Source organism: Poecilia reticulata, unplaced genomic scaffold (genome assembly GCF_000633615.1).
Source record: "Poecilia reticulata strain Guanapo unplaced genomic scaffold, Guppy_female_1.0+MT scaffold_131, whole genome shotgun sequence".
Lineage (NCBI taxonomy): Eukaryota > Metazoa > Chordata > Actinopteri > Cyprinodontiformes > Poeciliidae > Poecilia > Poecilia reticulata.
The window spans coordinates 1,421,220-1,438,010 of NW_007615014.1; the positions used below are offsets into that span (position 1 = coordinate 1,421,220).

At 40.3% G+C, this 16,791-nt stretch overlaps 1 protein-coding gene and 1 long non-coding RNA gene across 2 annotated transcripts in view; one reads left to right on the forward strand and one right to left on the reverse strand.

Annotated features, from left to right (window-relative positions):
• The window catches only part of opcml (opioid binding protein/cell adhesion molecule-like), a 151,720-nt gene extending 150,709 nt beyond the window's left edge, over positions 1–1,011 (reverse strand). Inside the window, exon 1 of the mRNA XM_008401855.2 lies at positions 418–1,011. Within this exon, the coding sequence (XP_008400077.1) occupies positions 418–575 (158 nt within the window). The 5' untranslated portion in view covers positions 576–1,011. The remainder of the gene's footprint in view (positions 1–417) is intronic.
• The window catches only part of LOC103459914 (uncharacterized), a 50,366-nt gene extending 43,664 nt beyond the window's left edge, over positions 1–6,702 (forward strand). Inside the window, exon 3 of the long non-coding RNA XR_532828.2 lies at positions 6,417–6,702. This is a non-coding gene — a long non-coding RNA (uncharacterized LOC103459914). The remainder of the gene's footprint in view (positions 1–6,416) is intronic.
• The last annotated feature ends 10,089 nt before the right edge of the window (positions 6,703–16,791 follow it).

Sequence of the window (16,791 nt, forward strand, 5' to 3'; positions counted from 1 at the left end):
AAAAAAAAAAAAAAAAAAAAAAAAAAAAAGGCCTTTCTACGCCCTCATTTCCAAAGAAATCTTTCCAAACTTTTACATTCGCAGCCCATCGTCATTTTTACACCTCTGCTGACACTTCACTCTAGTACATCAGCTGTGCATCCTTAGCAAGATATTAACCAAGCAGATCAATAACACTCAAGGGCAACGAGCCCGGCTGTAAACACCGAGTTTTAGCACCAGGACTCGTTTATGTCGCACACAGTTAAACACACAACAACAAGCATCTGTGTGCTCCATAAGCGCTATTCTGAGCCAATTTAACTCCTGGGCTGCTGTGCCTCGGACCAACACACGGTATAAAAGCCCGACAGGAGCTCATCGTTTGGGAATAATAATTGAAATCATAATAAAAAAATAAAACAGTTCGAGACTTACTTCAGCACGGCGCTGTCCCCCTGTCTCACGGTGATGTTGTCCTTCAGTGCAGAATCCCCGCTCCTGGCCGGAACTCCTGCAGGTACAAGGAGTAGCAGTTTAAGTCCGAGGACGACCAGGAATTTCCCAGGTTCTGCCAGATAGCCACACATTCCCATGTTTGTTTGCTTCTTTCTTTTCCTCTTTCTTTCACTGCGCAACTTCCAGAGAATAATAATAAAAGAAGAAAAACCCCAAACTTAACGCGGCCGTATATATTCCTTCGGCGTCCTTATCAGCCTCTGCTCCTGGCACACGGATTTTGCTGCCACTATATGCTGCCGGGGGAGATGCGTTCTGTCCGGCTCTCAGCAAGACCACCGCGTTTCTCGGAGAAATGCGCGCCGTCTCCTCTGCTCCCGACTGTAATCTCTGTGAAATGGATGCTGAGGCACAGATGCATCAGCCTGAGCTCCTGTACGTTTCCCTCCCCTCCCGCGGCGTCCTTTTCTCTCTGTCGTCGGGGTGAGACGGTGGGAAGCTGGGAGCATTCAGAGCAAGCGGCTGAATCCGCTCACTATCCTTTTTTAATTAAGTACACACATGTCTCTCTCTCTCTCTCTCACTCTCTCTCTGTCTCTCCCTCCCTCTCTCTCTCTCTTTCTCTCTCCCTTATGTCTTGGTCCTCTTGCACCATGAGGACCTGTGGACATACCTGCCAATTCATAGGGGGATTCCAAGTTGTGGTCCATGGAACACCAAGCGGTCCCTGCGTTCTGCATATGGGACACTTGAATAACTTGAAATATGCCTGCTGCTCATAACCTTGGGTTATTTCCCATTATATTCCATGATTGTTGAATCATAGCTACATGCTAATCATCAAAGATTGGAAAGATTTCTAAAGATGCACACCAGCATATATCACTACAGACCTCCAAAGTTGCCACTTTGTCAACTCTGCTTCTCTGGCCAACGAAAATAATAGATTTGATATTGACCCGATGTTTTTATGCTTTTAAATCGCTGACAGATGATTAATTGTGTGTTTTAATATATTCATGTGTTAAATTGCTGCTGTATGGGAAGTATAAGTGCTCATAAAATGTAACCAAGCATTCTATCCCGTACAATCACCTGGTCTGCTCTCAGTATTGTGAGCCAGCAGCCGAAGCCGAACCACAACATGGGCTTAAGGTTTTTCTTTGTGGGCATTTTGTTGACAGAGAACATAGATAATGTATTAGAATGCTTGTTAGAAACTTTAAATGTGGATGACTGATTTGTCCCAATTTGTTTTTTTTGTTTTTTTTATTAATTGAAATAAAGTGACCACAGAAATACTTCCAGTTTACTTTAACTGCACCTGCTGAAACCAGAACTTAGACTTAGTCTTTTTTTTATTTATGTACAGTATTTTGTTTTTATGAAGCATAGACATGACATGTAGTCATGTTCAAATATGTCCAAGCTTCAAAGACGGCTTTAGGTGTGTGATAAGATCACATGAAGTAAACTGCTAAGTAGTTACTTCAAGAATATTTCTCACTGCACCTGATTGGCTTCCAGCAGAAAATCCTGTACTGTGGCATTTCCTCTCCTGTAGTAAATTTCCCAGTACTCAACAGCAACTGAGAGAAGGTTACTCCACTACACATGCATAGAGGTAGTAGCAAACCTTTTTGTCAGGGGACAGCTGATATTTCATTTTCTAGTTCTGATGTGTCCCACCCCTTTCTGATGTCACTCTGGGCAACTGCCCCACGTGTCCCACATCAAAGCCTGTCACTGTGTGCACGTTTTCTAAAAACGTTTTAATGTCTCAAGTCAAACATGTCTAAAGGTTCTCAGTTTTCCAGGTTTTTGTATTCAGAGAAGTGATTTTGTCTTAAACGTTAATTTAGAAATGTCCCTCTTCATTCATTTCCTGTGGAACAAAGAGGTGACAGGCACTTGTCCTCATGTCATCGGTGGGCCCAAACGCAGCAGGTTGAGATGTTGACGAGTGATACTGAGGATTTAATGAAAAGAGATGATCATAAAACGTACAAAACAACCCAGTCCTGACACCTCATGCATCAAAGCTACTGGCGTAAGCGATTGTGCTTGTGAAATTTCAAGCTTGTACATGTAAATGTTCACATGTGGGCTAGTGGCGCGACAAAAGGAAGTTGAAAAATGTTCAACATTTGTTGCCGTCTACCGTCACAGAAAACATCCTTCTTTCGTAGCTCCCCATGTGTGGAGTCCGAAGCATATTGCTGTGAACTATGTATCCCTCCACGGGATAGTGGCTTTTACTAATTCGATTAATCGCAGGTGTTAACGTTAACTCTGACGGCACGATTTAAAACACAATCATTCACACAGCAACGGTGCCAGTGTTCTGACTATCAGTGCTACCTCGTCAGCTTTTCCTACTGCAGCCTCCAAAACTACTACCGTCATGTTTACAAACAGAAAACTATAGGAGGTTTTGTTAATGTTCAACACACTGGATAACATTTGAATGATGGGACTGAAGTGGAAGCTTAGGCGTTAGGCTTAGCTGAGCATTGGGACAATTTATATACACAACGGATATTCATCTGAATATCCTACCCGTTTAAAATTAAAAGCTACAGATGTATGCACTAATCCTTTTATTAGAATATCCTGTTAAAAAATAGTTTAAATACAGAGTTGTTTGTATGAATAAAACAGTATTAGACAGGGGAAACAAGTTTTTATTGGAATTAAATTAAAAACAGATAAATACAGATCACCGCAATTTTTTTTGTACATTAATACGTTGCATGTCTGTTACCAGATGCAGCGCAGCCACAATGTGTCCACCGAACTGCCAGGTCACTGAAATGATAGAATGTGTTACACAGCTATTACACAGCTTCAATCCCACACAGTATTGCTACCAACATCTATTTAGCAAGGTTTAATAATAATAAAAAAGTGTAATTAAACTAAAATATTATAGTATAGGGACAAAATAGCCCACAAAACAACATACTTTGTCCTGATTAACCGCCAAACAATGACTCGTTTACAGTAGTAACGACTTTGCAGACGGCAAACTAAAGCTGTCTGTCAAACTAAAAACATGAAGTAATACAGCAGCTTAAAGAAAGCCAGGTATAAAATAAAACTGCTTACTCAGAAATCTCTGCTGAGTAAGCAGTGTGTGACGTAGCATTGACGTGCGCATGCGCATTACCACAAGCTAGGACGGATTTACGGGCAGCACAGATGGACAGAACACTGGGAAGGAGGCAGCTACGTATCTATGGGGGAATTTTTCCGCCACAATTCGAGAGCAAACATTTTCAGTCTGAAAGCAGGATTACATGTCTTTTGTTCTCAAAACATTTAATACTTTTGTATTCTGGGTTCGATTCCCGGCCTGGGGTCTTTCTGCATGGAGTTTGCATGTTCTCCTTGTGCATGCGTGGGTTTTCTCCGGGTACTCCGGTTTCCTCCCACAGTCCAAAAACATGACTGTCAGGTTAATTGGCCTCACCAAATTGCCCCTAGGTGTGAGTGTGTGTGTGCATGGTTGTGTGTCCTGTGTGTCTCTGTGTTGCCCTGTGACAGACTGGCGACCTGTCCAGGGTGTACCCCGCCTCTCGCCCGAAACGATAGCTGGAGATAGGCACCAGCAACCCTCCCGATCCCACTGAGGGAAAAGGGTGCAAGAAAATGGATGGATGGATGGATGGACTTCATGTCTTTCTTCTCAAAACTTGTAACGTTCACTCAAACCTTTCTACTCGCATGTTAGCACACCGCTAGCGCACGTTTAGCGTTAACATCGACCAGGAAGCTGAGGCCATTATTGTTTCTCCCTTGTAGCAACCTGCGCCACCCAGTGGACATGACGTCATGTTCTTCGGAAAGACAATTTAAAAACGGAAGACATTCCAGAAAAAGACAGAACATGGAGGTGAAAATGTCAAATGAGTTAGATTTAAATAACTTTCAATTACTATACATAAAAAACTCCCAAAAGATAATCAGAGAATCATTTTGTGTCATTCTCAATCATCACTTGCAGCTCTGGTAGGAAGAACCTTTAGATACTGATCTGTGGAACATTTTTCCACAGGTCAGCTGGAATGCCTTGTGTCTCACAATGGTGTGGGAGCATGATGGAGGCGCACTGATCTGATTCTCTGCAAAGTGAAGATTTTGGAGTACTTAACCAGCACAGACATCAAATACGACTCAAAGAAAGAGAAAAAAAAAAAAAAAAAGCTCACCCATTTTAGAAAGCAAAACATATTATTAGTTTATAACGTAGTCTGAGACAAAACACAGTAATACAGTATCAGAGACGCTAATCCAGGAACTACCTGGGATGACCAGCGGTGGCTAATTCTAACTTCTGTAGCTAATATAACAGGAAAAGGGAAAGGAAAGGGCGAGTGGACTAATAGCAGCACCAAAACTATCAGACGGATCCATACATCACTGGGACCGACTCCAAGTGGCAGCTACACGGTAATATGTGCTCATGGGTTTGATGAGCACCAGTTTAGCTGCGGATGGCGCAATATCATCACGAGGGGAGTTTCTTAGTAGGTTACCGGCTGATATAGAGCGAACATATTAGGTGACATTTCACAATAAATGTATTTAGTTCCTATTAAAAATGAGAGCCTCTGGCTAAATTCTCTTCAATGCAATTGCAGTCTGTTTCAAGTTAAAGGCGAGACAAAAAAATAGGTTAAGGACATCTTCTAGCAAGGGTAGAGGAAGGGACAACATTCATGCTCCATCTCTAAAACTATCAAACACTGTTCTCTTTTAATGACCTCGACCTACAAAGTTTGAAGCTCGTAATGATGTTCTATCTGACTGGACGTAGCATTGTAATAATACAGTTGAATAGTGCACAGAAAAATCGATTGAAATTAAATCACATTTTCTTCCTTGTTGGTTGTTTTTTTTCGTTATTAGAACCTTGTTTTTCTCACCAAGCTTTGAGGATCTACAGTTCAGTGAAACGAGTTTTTTCTTCTTACATATTTCCTGTTTTCACTTTTTTCTCACTTACATAAAATGTTTCACATCAGGAAACACAGTTACTCAGAAACAGCCTGAGTAAATACAACGTAGACTAAACAAAATACAATTTCATTTATTAAGAGAAAATGAAAAAGGCCTCATTCTTCTTAGTTTATGATTAAAGTACAAGCAAACAAAAGAAAAAACGCTTCTGGATAAACCACATGTATAATTTGTTTTTATATCAGACCCACTGATTCTGATCATTTCATTTGTAAGGTTGAGATCACAAGATATTTTAAATGTATGCCTCAAAGCTTCAGTCTCTTAACACTTTAAATTGTTAAGAGACTGGTGGGATGGTGGGATGGTGGGAAATTAGGGTTAGGGTTGCACAGTCCCAGCCACAAACAAATGATTCTGATCACTGACTGAACAACTGATGCATAGTTGTAATCCACATTTATTAAATGCTACATTCAAACCGTTATTAGTTCAATTGTGACAAAGACGGCTATTTCACACATTGTGTTGCTCTCCCTTGGGATGCAATAAAAGCTTTCGAAAGAAGCGTATTGGTCAAACCTCTAATTTCAGACACCTACATCTCATTTAATGCATATGGGCTTATATAAATGACTTTTGAATGTGATAAAAACGGCACTGAAATGAAAGGTACGGCAGGGCAAGCGTGTTCAGTACCATTCATGCACAGGGCAATTCAAAGAGATAAAGTGGTAAAAGAAAAGAACACACACTTCAAATAGAAAAACTAAACCATCACCGAAACAATCACATAAAAGACAGAAATAATACTGCTGAAAAAGTTTCACCAAGTCTAAAGCAGTCATTGGCCTTCATCTATAAGCTCTGGTTGTTTTCAGAGCTGATTTAAAAGAGACGACGGTTTCTGTACATCTCAGGTTCCAGAGCTGAGCAGCATACAAATTGAACACTGTCTTCACTGAGTCGCTTCCCTGATGTCAAGTCTCATTCTAGCCGGTTAATGTCTTGTTCAGGTTCAAGCCAAGTGGGAGTGTCTCCATTGGCAACGTGTTCTTCACTCTAGTCGGTCTGAATACAGGCAGGAACGTTGGAACGTGAGCGGGTCAACAGTGCGGTGGCGAACCTCAACGTTGTGGTTCTGATGGACTCAGATAAACTCAGATGTTTCTCTTTGCTTTTGAAAGACAAGCAACCAAAAGTGTCAAGAAGTTAAAATTAAAGCCTAAAATGATTATGTTACACGTTGACTTCCATCTGTCTGTTATCCTTGACTGTCTCAAATAAACCCAATGTATTTCATTTTGTGTTATAGAAATTCAGCGCTCACCCAAACATGATGAAAACAATTCAGATTATCTTTGCCCGAGGCCATTCAGTACCTTATAGATGATAAAAAAGAATAAAAAGAAAAAGATTGAAAATATATCATTGCGCAAACAGGGAGCCAGTGAAGTCATTTAACTACTTGTGTGATAGGATTTTCTTGATGGCACAATGTGAATTCTTTGTTCGGCTTGTTGATGTTGTTTAAACTGAATGAAAATAAAATTCATCCATCCGTTATCCAACACGCTTATCCCATGTGGGGTCGCGAGGAGTTAAGGTGCCCATCTCCGGTGGTCAGTGGGCGAGAGGTGGGTTACGCCCTGGACAGTTCGCTGGTCCATCGCAGTGGAAATGAAATTCAACCGAATATAGTTCTGGAAGATGACTCATCTGATCTGTACCCGCCTCCGCAGGTAATGAGCCAATCACTGGCTGATTTCACTCTGAAATTTCTTCACTCTGATGAAACAATTTAAACATAAATTCAAAAATTCATTTTTGATCCCAACTTGTAATTTCATGGGCAGGAAAGAACTCTTGTAGTGGTCTGTATTAAATGTGATTTTTTTTTTAATTCAATTTGTAATTAAACTATACCACTCTCTTTTGTAAAAACAATGTGTACATTCAAGATTACAAAAAAATATATTTTTATTTCCCTTCTTATACGTCCGTTTTAAATGTTTGTGGAGAGCAGAGTGAAACTGAACTCATATTCCTTGTTTGTGCGCACAAAACCTGGTGGATAGAGCTGATTCGGATTCTGAAAAGAAGGTGAGGTTTTATTGCATTTTGGGCTTAGAATAAGACTCAATCCTCTTGATAGTAGACATCAGACACACTGCTACCAGAGGTGAAGAAGAAGAAAAAAAAATAGTTTACTACCAGGTTGTGAACAAGTAACTTCTCTCCCAGCAGAGAATCAAGGATGTGTGGCATTGATTTCAACAACTTTCATGTGCTTGCAACGTCCAGTTTGCAGCTGTGCCCTGGAGGTAAATGCATGTGTCGGACTAACACTCGGTATCGACAGAAAGTCAATCTTAAGAGACTCGAATTTGTTTCAAATGGATGGCTTTTTGAGCCATCTTGATAGGACATATTTGCACTGCATTTTAGTTAGGTTGTCCGATAAAACTCCCGACTTTAAAACACGGTTTTGTTTTGGTCCATATATACCGGGTGTACTGACCTTGGGTGGAGTTTCCAATCCATAAAGGAATGCTGAGCAGCCTATTACATTCCATTTCACCCTTTGAGTTAATGGTTTAAGTCATTCTTTCTCAGATGACACATATTTTATTAGTAATTGACCTCTGCTTAGCAAGCTCTACTGTGATGTATTTAATTAAACATTGCATAACTGTCTCATAGACTTTGAAGAAAAGGCAGTAGCTCCCACATTGCGTTCTGAGTAGAACATGCCAACAGTTCAATTTGGAGTAAATTTCCAACCTTGTTGGTCAGCTACAGGAGGTCTTTTGTAAAAAACAAAGAAAAAAAAAAAAAAAGAAGCCAGTTCTCACATAATTAGTTTGGAGTGTAAACCACCACTTTCATCGAGGAGAAGAGGCTGCTTTGAAAGGAAAGTGCTAAAGTTAATCAGACTCCGAATTTCTCTCAGACTAATTCGCGGGGAGCGTTGTTTACTAATGCTCCCGCTCTTTCCTCCTTCCATCTTCCGATCTGTATGCGTGGAAGGGCTGCCGGCCACGAGGGACGGCGGGGAGGCACGCTGCCGCGTGTGGAACAGCAGCTCTCACGATTACGATGACAGCTTTTTTTTGGGTCTCACGAGAAGCACGAACAAGTTAATTTCTTTACCTTAATGTCAGTTTGACAGACTGTTAAGATATTGGATAGGCACGGAGAGAAACGACAGCGCTGTGACGGCACCGGATGCCTTCATGGGAGAGAGACACAAGTAACGAACTGTGTTGTTCTCGTCTGGTGTCAAGTGTTTGTGTAAGTGTGAAGACACGGACGGGCCTGTATTTGCAAGCTGCGGACTATCTTCTGTTGATCGGGCTCCTTCCACTTACCATTTATTTTACATAAGAGGCATTGCAGCATATAAAGACAATGTGCAGCACCACACAAGACAACCAAAAAAAAAAAAACCAGAAAAAAAAATGCTATCTGAATAAAAGGGCTTTTGAGACAGTTTATTGATCGATTGTGTGAATCCACCCTAACATTTTCAGCTCAGCAGAAGCAGCGGTTAAGGTAGAGAGACACATACTCTGCACTTTCCATGTCAGCTGTTTTCTTTTCACTTCAACATTTCAAGGTTTTATGCACAATGCCTCGGTGTCACAATGATAGAAGTCCTTAGCTAACATGAAAAAAAATAAAATAAAAAATCCCTGAAATGCATAAGTCAGAGCTGGTTGAATGACCGGCCTGCCTAAACCTATTCATCAAGCCTGTTGTTCGGTTTATTTAAAAGTTGTTATTGTGTAATTATGATGACGTTTTGTGCGAGAGAAAATGGTCAAAGATAAGACTTAATTAAAATGATATCTGGCTGGGATGCAGCCCAAGTCCTGACGATGCCCACATCTTAATGGTTTTTAAATTAAACCCCTTCCTGACCTCAGCAAAATCCTGATAAGTGGTCTTAATTAGAGTCAATGGGTGGAAGGAGGAGGTGAGCTGAGGTTCCCGTTGGCAAACCTCCCCTCTGTCACGGAAAATAAGATCTGATGACGTTTTTACGACACCATGTAAAGGCCATTGCCTGAGCTGATAAAAAAAAACAAAACACCAGACGATTCTTTCTTCTTTTTCAAACTTGTCTTGATGTTGGCTGGTGCTATTCTTTTGACAATTGTACTAATAAAAGTGTGGCTGTTTTGTCAAAGTGTGAAAAAAGCACACAGAATTGTCTACCTCATACCCCACTAATAAAGTGGAAATCCACCAAGGGTACTCATGTCTTCCCACTTTTTTTCTCCCAAAATGTCTTCCGTCAGTTATCTTCAAGTATTTTTGTTATGAAAAAGTAACATAAATGTTTCATATTAAAACCATAAAACAATCCTTTTTGTAAAAATACTAATAATAAAAAAGTTAATATTCAAATACGACCCTAAATTTCTCACTTACAGTATAACAACAAACAGCAGCTGGGGAAGTATGTACAGAAACGGCAGGAGAACATGAGCTTGTTCCTCTCCGTGAAAACATTCTCTGACCAGAAAAAATTGGCTCAGCACATGTTCACTTTGGAGCTCCCAATTAATTATCACGGGTAGATCAAACTTACCAGCAGAACAGCCTTCCTGCTTCATAAACGAAGCACTTTGCTTTTGCAGGTCATAGTTATTGATGAACAGTGCTTTGCTGCAGTCAGGTCTATATCAGCCTGATGCCGGTCTGAGGGAGAGCTGACCTTCAGCTGAGTGGGTCACAGACAGACAGGCTGTGAGATCGCAGCAGACAAGACGGGCTCTGTTTAGCTTCTCTTTTTGTTCGCGTGAAGATTCACTTGCATAACATTTTGATTTTTTGAGAATTATCATATCAAATGCACAAATGACCAACTTCTCTGTCTGATTCCATGCTTTTCTGTGTCAAAATCTCTGATTTAATCTGCATTTGGTGCCTGATTTGACTTGCTGTTCAGTCCTCTTGTGAAGGGAATTCATACTGTAAAAGCTGCAGTATGAACCATTTGCTCTGATTGGTTGTCGGAAACAGCCAATCAGAGCCAGAAGGAGGGTCTTAGCGCTGTCAATATTGCCTGTGTACGTGATGCAGCTGTGCTATTAGCAGAAAAAGCAACTTGCAGTTGCACGAAAACCGTTTATCTGAAGTCATCGGTAGCAATGTTAGCTAGCCTGTGCTGTAGTGTAGCAAAGATCAAGCGGGAGGGTGTTAGCAGCGTTAAGATCCTCCTCCTGGCTCTGATTGGTTGTTTCTACTTGAGCTGCGTATTTCTGCAGACTGCAGAAGGAACTGGATTTTTCACAGATTGCCTGTCTTATGTTATGCTGACATAACATAGTGAACATGTTAAGAAATATGTAAAAAGCACAAATGCTACATGCTGTAGCCTTAAGTTAGGTTAGCTTAGCTGGATGACAATTTCTTGGTAATTTTGCAGTCGTGCCACACTAAAAGTTTGGCATATTATTTTATAACCTAACCTTCTTAAAACATCTCCACAACCCCCTTCCCGACCCGTCCGCCGTGCTCCTAATGCTTTTTGCTCATTAATGTTCTCTATGAAGCATTTGAGGCTTTCATTGGAGAGCTGGATTCCTTTTTCTAATTGAGAAAGTTACATTTTATGTAGATGCATCAGAGTAAAAAAAAGGGGCTAAATACAATGCATACCAGACTTTTGAATTTTTCAGACATAAAAAAAAAATATCAAGTAGATTATTGTAATAGATGGTTACAAGCATTTATTATTTTTCATCCACTTCAGAACTACATCCTACTTTGTGTTGACATAGTTCATGTGAAATCCCAATAAAATGCATTAAACGTTACAGTTGTAACGTCACAAAATACAAAAATGTTCAGTGACTCTTTTGAAAGGCACTGCACAATGGCAAAATAAAACCACCACACATGCACTTGTCTAAGCCAGCATTCCTGCAGTTTGTTTTAACATAAAGATATAATAGGACTGTAGTCTAATTCATCTAAGTCATTGGAAATATAAATATATATATATGTTTTTGAAACCCCTCAGGTCCTCTGCTCTGCTGCACACTGGGTCATGTAGATCCAATGACCTTGCCAAAGTTCCAGCGTGAGAAACCGTGCCAAGCATGCAGAAATGATGAATTAGAACAGCATTGTTTTTTTTTTCTTTTTTTGTTCTGCTCGCATGAATCATTGTTGATGCATCACACAAACGTGACTATTTGTCGAGTCGAAGGGGAAAAAAATAAAAATAAAAAAGGTTTATTAGCAAGTCCTCTCAAATCAGCATCTTTATGAATGGCTGCAACATTTTATAGTTATTATTCCTATTCATTTCATTTCAGTATAATTTCCTGCAGCACCACATCAACAACCAAGACAATGGGGGAGCCTGTCAGATAATCCGCGCTAATCTTTATTCACATCATGCAAGAGTGACCGGCGCTAACAATGAACAGGCCTCTGACCAAAGCAAACTAATACTCAAGAAAATTATGGCTGGACTGAATCTAGACAGCTCATTCAGTGGGCTCAGTCATCTGTTAAAAGCTCAGAATTTCTTTGGCACACCAAGAGCAAAATTATGGATCACATTTATGAGAGGCCGATGCCGGAAGGCTCAATGTGCAGTAAAGTGTTATGAGATATAATACAACATAATAATATTTACTCTATTGTCCTTACTGTTATTCAGAAACATTTGAGTGATTTTGTTCGTGATTGGAGCGAATCATTTCTGACATCGCTGCTTTTAAACTGAGAGCTGAACTCGGCCCACTGAGGCGACATTAAACAACGCTGCGTTTTGGTTTAAATGGCTGCCGTAATGTGAAAGTAGAGAACCGTTATTGGCAAAATGCATGCCTATCTCCCCGATTTGATCTTTGAGCTGTAAAAACAAAGGGCACGAACCTCGACCACCAAAATGAAAGCATCATCTGAGTGTCGTTCTCAGATCTCAGCTTGCAGGTTTTTGGAGGTGCCTATAATATACCTTTGTGAGACTTAAGACAGACTTAGATAAGTAAATTACATTTTACTCCTTTTACATTATTAAGCAATCCAAATATTTCTGGATGTTTCAGCGGGAAAACAGAGAGACTGTTGATCTTTTTTTTTTTTTTTTTTCAGTGTTAGATGAACCTAACCGAAAAGATTTTGCAATTTTTTTGGTACCTATCTATGACTAGAAACCTTCCTAATGCCTAAACCAGATGAAAAAAGCCAGAGACTGGGGAAAAAAAAGACAAAATTACAAGTTCTGAGAAAACATCAGCGATGAAAATCAACTCCTCTACCCCAGCATTTCCTCACAAGTTCTAAGAAGACACAGGCGATGTTAGAGGAAATCTAAATCTACAAGGCAGCAGCAGCAGCTGATCATTTTCTGCTTTGTGAGTTGAATGTCTATACTGCTAAACTAGCAAAGATTTGCACACAACTTAAAGATCTCTCTCAAAAAGACTATTTTGCCTGTGTTGTTTAACATGGCCACCGTCATACCTGCACCAAAACAACTGTAACAGCAGCAGCTACTGATCTGTAGTGCTGATCTATATGTCGTCAACAACGAGTCGACGTGGTGACAGAGAGGCTCAATAGCATCCCGCCTTTTCTCTAACCTTACAGTTTGCCTGTTGTGTCAGATGATTCTACAGTGAACTACACACACACAAAAAATCTCACATAAAAATCTCACATAAAAGAACAGCTAGTACCTCGTCTGAGTTCTCGCAAGACTTCAACCCAGTTTCCTCACAGCAGCTCGGAGTCCAGCTTTTTGCATTGAGGCTTTAAAACATCACTTTCCAAACAGATCTGAAAGTTCCAGTTATACATTTTTAAATAAATCAATATGACAGCAGCACAAAAAGGCTTTCAGGTCAAATGAGCTCAGAGGTCCCTTAAGGATTTGTGTTCAGTCCCTTGTTATCTGCAGAGACTTTACTGTATTGCCAGATTCAGGACAAAAAAAAAAAGCACATTAAGTTTGCAACAACTGGTACAAACATCCTGGCGTAGAGGTGGAACCATTGGTGGGAAGGTGTCGGGGAACAAAACGAAAACTGTTTTGTGGAAAAACAGAACATCAATCCCCTACGGAGAAAAGCAGTCACACATTATTTGGGTTGGTTCTGGATGACTGGGAGTTTTCTCCTGGATACCCAGCCCGGCACACTTGGCCAGGAAAGCTCTTCCTCAGGAGGCTGGAGCACATGAGAGCTCCACCCTTCCTCCCTTTCTTCTACCTTGGGACTATTGAGAGCTTTCTGACCTGCTCCATCATATCTTGACATGCCGACTGCACATCGTCTGCCAGGAATATTTAGCAACTTAAGGGGCGAATGGGTTGAGACAGTCTGCCAGATCTTACCGTCTTCCATAAAAGCCATTTTCAAGTAGATATGCAAGAAAAAAAAAAGTTGTCAGTATTGTGAGATATCTGTTCCACCCCTTCCATGTGTTATTTCTTCTCCTGCCATCTGGAAGAATGTATCAGTTTATGAATTGAGATGAATCCTGATGTGCAGCAGCCTCGCTCCCCTGGCAATGAGGCTGCTAAATTCCCATTAACATGGATTTGGATGAGTGGGAGAGAAACATAGTTCAGCTACATGTCAAATTTATTGTGAAATTACGCATATTTGATCCATAATTATTTGTCTTAAYCGTAGCGGAGTGGTTCAGATTTCTTTCTTTCTCAGGAACCCGACTCGTCTTTACTTTAAATTTAGAAGAACCGCAATGCTCCGGGCATGAAGAGGATCGCACGGTCTCAACTTTGATCTCAGGTAACGGCATCCGCCTCTGTCTTCATTTATCAGACAGCTTAAATCAGTCGCCTTTCCTCAAGTCACCGCGCGCCACACAAATGGCTGTGTCTGTTTGCAGGTTTTAAAAACCTCAAGCTTCTTTGCTGTCAAGCAGGCGTCTCCCCATCTGATGTGATCACAGGGCCTTCCATGTTTCTCCCTGCTAATGCTGCACAAAGTGTTGCAAAGTCAGTCAATGAAAGCACGACAAGGGGACATGAATTATTTAGGAAGCTGGTTTAAGATGCAGCTCTGAAATGATCTGAATGCTCTGACATGCTGTGATATCAATAGGTGTAATATTCTCTGCGCTCCCAGCAGGCATGTGTTTGGCAGATATGCTGATACGGTATCAGGCACTGTCCTGCTGACCTCTATGTGACATTCCTGTTTGTGTGTGTGTGCGTGAACTTGCTTAGCTGTTGTTGTGAGGACTTACTCTAGACAAACAATCAACATTTGTAGCTGTGAGGACATTTTATCATGGACGCACAATGTAAAAACATATTTTTTGGGTTAGGAAATAAGTTTATGACAATAATGAGAATTGAGTTTAGGTTTGGAGAATAGAGAAACGTGTCAGGATTATGGGGCAAATTTTTCTGGCAAAAAAATGTCAAAATTGGATTTCATGTTTTTTGTTCTCAAAACTTTTAATACTTTTGCTTACATTTTCATTTTGATAGCAGGAATTCATGTTTTTTTTCTCAAAACTTGTAATGATTGTTCTCAAAATGTCTCCTCGCGCTCACACTTAACCTCCGCTCGCTTACGAAACATGGAACTGCCTTTTGGCGCTGTCGCCTGGAAACCTCTCAGCCAATAGAATGAAAGTGTCGTACTAGGTGCTTTTGTTTCCTTCTACCGGGTGTGCCTGTGTGGCTACTATTGACTGTAGCAACCAGCGCCACCCACTGGATGTAGGGAGAAACAACGACGTCAGCTTTCTGCTCTGTAGTGTGCTGCTGATTACTAACAACCTTCTGATCTTAGGCAGGAGTTTCTTCACACAACCAACTCTCAAAGAGTTTCTCCAAGCAGAGACTAAGTCTAAGAAGATTTGAGTACAATCGTTACAAGTTTTGAGAAGAAAGATATAAAGTCCTGCTTTCAAAATAAAAATGTAAGCAAAGATTTTAAAGGGTTTTGAAAACAACAGTGTGGACTTGGAGTGTGGAAACTCCTTGACACAGGCGTGTGCGGATCTGCAAATATGTAACCACAGAAGCATCAGGGGTGGGGAACATTTTGGTACAGGCCTACACAGAGTTAAATTTGTCAAAATTGTTTCCTTTTTATCTAATCTGCCAATGCCTGTCGAGTTTTGACCAACTCAGCTAGAGACATATAATGGACGTAAAAGTTGTTTGAAGGTCAAGCTCAAATCATCCTGCATTATCCACATCCAGGGTTTGTTTTTGAAAAGCCTTGAAAGTATGAAAGCCATCAACAGGGAATCAGTGCGCCTTAGTGGCTTGTTTTGAAGCCTTGCAGCCAATCTCGCCTCACAGAGTACAAAAGAGAATCAATTCAATCTCCTAAATACTTTCTTTTTACATCCTAAATGTTGCTGCAGCATTGTTTAGGGTTGGTAGTTGTTCACACAGAAGTGCTTCATCTAGCAGGAAGCAAATATGGGACGGATGTTTCAATGATTGGATAAGTAAATGCTCTGAGAGGCTGATTTAACAATTACTTTTGGGGGGAAAGTCTAATAGGTTTTTGTGAGAAATGAGAATGAAGAAATTAGTTGACTGAAGAGCTAAATTAATTAAGTTTATGCTTTGAACAGAGACTTTCACTACAAATTTTTATTACTCTTTTTCTTTAACAATTGGAAATTTGACTATCGGTGTTAGTCTTAGCAACATTAAGCTTAATTTTATGCATGTGTGAGTAGCACTTTAGCACAGTTTACACGGCGATAATAACAGTTGAAATGAGAAGATCAGATTGAGGGATGATCGTTTGGGCACAGACTGCCATCCCAGAAATGGGCTGTGCTCAATTTGAGGCATAGAGATCAAGCTAAGCAATTTCCATTCCAGTATCAGTCAAATGGAACTGATACCTCTCAGATGTTTTTTTTTTTTTTTCTGTTCCCTGTCTTGCTGTGTGTCCTGGAGTTTGGAAAAAAAAAAAAAAGAACATGCCAGTCTAAACACGAGGAAACGGAGACGGATTTCTCAAACACTCTGACAAGTCTGCGAGGTACGTCTGTAACTTTTGGCTTGCTCTAATCCCATTCCGAATAATACAAACTCCTAAATTAGAACATGATGAACCAATCATTTTAGTTGAATATTATGTATTTACCTATGACACACAGACCTTGAAGCCTTTATGAGTTTCTGCTAATGGAAACACATTACGTAATGTCACATAAGAACAATTGAAAGACATTTTAATGTAGTAATTTGGGCTTAATGAAAAGTATGAAATTGAAAATAATAAAAATTGTCATGCACAGTAGGGATACAAGGCGCAGACATACAGATGTATTTCTGGAGAATGGCAACAAATGTTAGATTATACAATTCTGACAGTGGATTATTGAGTTTTTCAACAAACACACAATTCAGTACAAAAT